The following is a 4626-nucleotide window of genomic DNA, read 5'->3' as shown; positions in this document are numbered from 1 at the left end:
GCAGGACTCCAGTGCACCAGAGCAGGGCAGCTGGCTGCCAGGTTGCCCCATCACCCCCCTCCCTGTCCCCCACTGGGAAGCAGGACCCCATGGGAACAGCAGATCACTAACCTCATCAGCAGGGGAGATTGCAATCTACATGTCACCTTCCAGCATGGGGCAGAGAGGGTGCGAGCGGGGCCAGGGTGGCAGTGCAGTTTCAGAGCAGAGAGGGCGCCAGGGCGGTGGTGTTGTGTCAGGGCAGCGAGGGTGCTTGGGGGGGCTGGTGCAGTGTCAGGGCAGAAGGAGGCCGTGCAAAGTCAGGGCGGGTGGGGCGGCTGTGGGGGACAGTTCAGTGTTAGGGCAGAAGGAGGCCAGGGGGACCCAGGGCAGCAGTGCAGTGTCAGGGCGGGGTGGGGGAAAGCAGTGCAGTGGGAGGCCAGGGGGACCCAGGGCAGCAGTGCAGTGTCAGGGCGGGGGGGGGGAAAGCGGTGCAGTGGGAGGCCAGGGGGACCCAGGGCAGCAGTGCAGTGTCAGGGCAGAGGGTGGGATGAGGGGCCAAGGGGGCAGTGCAGTGTCAGGGCAGAGTGGGGCCAGGGGGTCAGGACAGCGGTGCAGTGTCAGGACAGAGATGCACAGTGGTAGTTGCTGAGCGCTGCGCTCCACTTAATCCCTTTATTGAGCCAGGAAGCACGGGAGCCCCCAGCACAAAGCTGGACTGAGCCAGGATCATGCCCGCCCAGGGCTCCGGCTGGCTTGTGTGCCCGTCACTCAGGGCAACATCCTCCTACCCGCCTGGAAAGCACTGTCTGCACCCTGTGCCCTGCCCTGTGACTGCCTGTCTGCTGTGAGGAGACCCCTGGCAGAGCCGGGCTACTGGGCAGGCCCGGGCCCCTAGCCAGAGAGATGTGGGGCTGGTAAGAGGTGTGGGGTGCTGTTTGCTGAGCAGTGTGTGTCTATACAATCCAGGCAGGCCCTGGGGCTGGGTGCCCGGGCAGTGACCCCCAGAGAACAGCCGCACGGAGCACCATTTACAAGTGAGTTTTATTAGAGTCCATCACAATTCATAGATGACAGGTAGGCGGGTGCTCTGGGCCCTGCCCCTCACCACACAGCTGGGAAGAGCTGGCCGTCTGCGCGATCGCTGCCAGCGGCATCTCCGCTCCAGAGGCAGGGCTGGGCCGCTCCGTTTCTGGGCTGAGCTGCTGGTGGCACTGAGGTTCCCCCGGGCCGTCTGCTGGGGGGCTGCTGGGCAGCCTGTGTTGGTGGCCGTCTGGGAGGAGCAGGGAGCAGGACTCACTCATCTCCGCAGTCCCGGGCTCTGCTCCTTTGCTTCTGAGAGTCCAAAGAGCCAGGCTAGAGGGTCAGCGCTGCCGGTGAGCCCCAAGGGGCTGTGCTGCTGGTTGAACTGGGCTGTGATGTCCTGCAGTGACGCTGCATTGCCCTGCACTTTCTCAGGGCTGGGGAGTGCGACCCCGCTCCGGGCCACTTTTGCACGTGCCCTCTGGGGCTTGTGAGGCTTGTTCTGGCTGCTCTGGCAAGGACATGGGAGCCCGCTGGACAGCAAGGATGGCTGGGCCAGCTGGCTAATGGACTGAACGTACTCATCCAGCCCGGCCAAGGGCTCCTTGGCCTGCGCGTGGCTCCCTCCCAAAAACAGCATCTCCCCTGTCTCGCTGATCGTAGGCAGGTGGGTCATGGAGATCAGCCGCCTGGCTCTCATGCTGCAAAGACAGAGAGAGAGAATGAGGCACTGGGCTGGTCACTGTCAGAATACCCCAGCCCCACCCCTTCTGTCACATCTGTTAATCTTTCCTCACTTCCCCCAGTGTAAATGCAGAGTCATTCCACTTACTCCAGATTTACACTGCTGCCCTGAGAGCAGGGTCGGGCCCAGTGACTGTGCATACCATAAACTGAAGTGACTCTTACATTCAGGAGATCCATAGATCCCAAGGCCAGAAGGGACCCGTGCGAAGATCTAGTCTGACCTCCTGTGGAACACAGGCTGGAAACCTGCCCCCCAATAATTCCTAGAGCAGAGTTTGTATGTAGAGAAACATCCAATCCTGATTTTAACATTTTCAGAGATGGAGAATCCACCACGACCCTTGGTCAATTGTTCCGATGCCTAATGTAGCTGGCTTACCCAGCCGCGCCAATGCGCAGACAGCCCCGCAGCTGGCCTTGCGTGGGGCTGCATCCCAATGTGCCAGCTGCTGGGTTGGCACGCACCATCATGAAATGCTCCGGGAATCCCAGATCCGGGCAACACGCTGTCCCGTCTATTGACTAGGACACACAGACTCAATGAACCTGCTGCAGCCATGGATAGTGGATCTGGGAATTTCAGCCCAGGCAGCAGAGGCTCCTGCTTTCAGACTCAGGATGCCACTTTTAATGACCCACCCAGGAGGCTGCCACTCCCGTGGGGGCAGAAGAAACTAACTGCATGAAAAACAACTGAGGCAATAAATTCTCAGCCACAGTTGGAGCCAGATACCAGTTTGCGCAGCCAGGTTTGTACAAACACACAGCAAAGGTGATACTCCTGCCACTCAACGACCCTTACACAAAGCACAGAGAGCAAAGAATCCTTAGCCCTGTCAAACTGGGGGAGTCCTTCTTAACTAGGGTGACCAGATGTCCCGATTTTATAGGAACAGTCCCAATATTTGGGGCTTTTTCTTACATAGGTGCCTATTACCCCCCATCCCCATCCATCCCGATTTTTCACACTTGCTATCTGGTCACCCTATCTGTAACCCAGCTGGAGCCGAAGACAGCTTTGCCTCCTCAGTTGCAGCTGACAAAGGCGGGGCAGGACCCAAAGCAATCTAGGCTTTGGCAAAGCTGTTGCCCTTTCAAACTGGACAGTCTGGATCCCTGACTGTACAGGCCAATTAGCACTGAAGTAGACGGGCTTGTTCCCATGCTGCAGAATGGTGTTTGTTTGCCTATAGATTTGCATCTGGAGCCAGACAGGCTAGGTGGCTATTTTCTTCTTGATTCAAACTCCACAATGCCTGGGGTTTTCGATCCGGGCTGGATCGACACAGCTTGGCCTTTACTCCTCAGCCAGCTGAGCTGTTAGGATACAAAGCAATACAGTACTAAACGCTAATCCCTCATTTTACTACCGCTGAGAAACCGCATCATGTTACCTTGTGCGTGCAAAGTTGCTGTCTTCCTAAGAAAAGAGGTCATAGTCTTTTAGCTGTGGAATGAATTCCTTGATACTCCCTCTGTTTGCTGTAAGGGGCAGAGAGCTTTCTTTCCAATCCTGTGTTTGCTCGCACCCCAGTGTATTGCCTGGAGCAGTGTATTAAATCAAGGACAGGATGTTGCTCAACAGCCCTGCTCCCTGCGCCTGAATTTATACCTTCCGCCAGTGGCTATAACTCACTGCCAGCTGCTACCTAAAATAGAAACTGCAGTGAACACGGCGAACTCAGGAAGGCAGAGGGGCACGGTGTCCTCAGAGGAAAAACACAGGCTAGCAGAAGGAGGGGCCTGGGTAACTTCTGTGACCTTTCAGCAAATGTTTATCTTTCAGATTAATGTCCCAGCAGATTCAATTATTGTTGATTGAAGGAGTATTCACTTCGTGCTCTTCCGTGGGGAGAGCTCAGGCAGTTTACTGCTCTTGGGCACAGCCAGTCCTGAGGCTTTGAGGTTTTTTAAGTGTACTATGGAAAAACCCCAGCTCCCACTGGAAATCTATTTTTGCAGGGACCCAAGAGGCGACCGAAATAATCACAGCAGCATTGAAAAGGCTCTGCCCCAGAGCATGTTGAGGGTTGAAATCTGCCCAGTTGTTGCAAAGCATCTTGCCTGGAACAGCCCATTTTGAGCAAAGCTGTTTTCGCAGTTGCTAATGTGCAAAGTTTCCCAATGGCCTGTGTGTTTGCGGCCAAGTTTCCATTGTCATGAAATTCTGGGGAAAAAATCCCCAAATCTCCCAAGGCTTAGGGCAGGGCCGGCGCTTCCACTAGGTGACCCTAGGCGGTCGCCTAGGGCAGCAGGATTTGGGGGGCGGCATTTTGCCGCCCTCGGCGGAAATTCGGCGGCAGGGGGTCCTTCCGCTCCGGATCTTTGGCGGAAATTCGGCGGCGGGACCTTCACTCGCTCCAGGACCCGCCGCCCAAGTGCCCTGAAGACGCGGAGCAGAAGGACCCCCGCCGCCGAAGACACCAGGCCCCCTGAATGCTCAGAGGAGGAGCGCTGCCGCCTAGGGCAGCAAAAACCCTGACGCCGCTCCTGGCTTAGGGGGATGGGCCAATGAGCAAAATGAAATCCTGAGAGCTGGGAGCACAGGGAATGACCTACCGTTGTGCAGCGCTGTCACAGGAACCAGGGTTCAGGCTCCATACACCAGTCGGCTCTGGGGCAGTGGGGTAAAAAGAACTCTGGGGAAGGGAAATGGCACCAAGTTTTGGAGCCTTTCTGCAGTTTCAGAGTTACAAATGCAAACAAGAAAATCACCTTTTTAATGTAAAGGTGATGTAAAATCCCCAGCTGGTGTCAATCAGTCGTAGGTTCAGTGGAGTCAAAGAGACAGATCCCCAGCAGGTATGATGGGCATCGCTCCATTGGAGTGAGTGGGCTGGATCCCCAGCTGGTGTGAATGGGCATCGCTCCATTGGA

General features: G+C 56.5%; 1 protein-coding gene across 1 annotated transcript; it reads right to left on the bottom strand.

Moving 5' to 3' along the window:
• Positions 1 to 1075: 1075 nt before the first annotated feature.
• On the bottom strand, positions 1076 to 3350 carry DEPP1 (DEPP1 autophagy regulator). The gene is made up of 2 exons (XM_024210357.3): positions 3144 to 3350; positions 1076 to 1703 (listed from the first exon to the last, which is right to left on the bottom strand). The coding sequence occupies exon 2, from the start codon at positions 1700 to 1702 to the stop codon at positions 1280 to 1282; it is 423 nt and encodes a 140-aa protein (XP_024066125.1). The 5' UTR covers position 1703; positions 3144 to 3350; the 3' UTR covers positions 1076 to 1279.
• Between the last annotated feature and the right edge of the window lie 1276 nt (positions 3351 to 4626).

The sequence above is a fragment of the Terrapene carolina genome, unplaced genomic scaffold, assembly GCF_002925995.2.
Source record: "Terrapene carolina triunguis isolate 2854851 unplaced genomic scaffold, T_m_triunguis-2.0 Scaffold402, whole genome shotgun sequence".
In the NCBI taxonomy this organism is placed as follows: domain Eukaryota; kingdom Metazoa; phylum Chordata; order Testudines; family Emydidae; genus Terrapene; species Terrapene triunguis.
The sequence above is the reverse complement of the archived record's forward strand: the minus strand, read 5'-3'. Positions and strand labels throughout refer to the sequence as shown.

Bases quoted from the DNA above. Each gene is read 5' to 3' on its own strand.
- DEPP1 (XM_024210357.3), bottom strand. From the start codon at position 1,702: ATGAGAGCCAGGCGGCTGATCTCCATGACCCACCTGCCTACGATCAGC.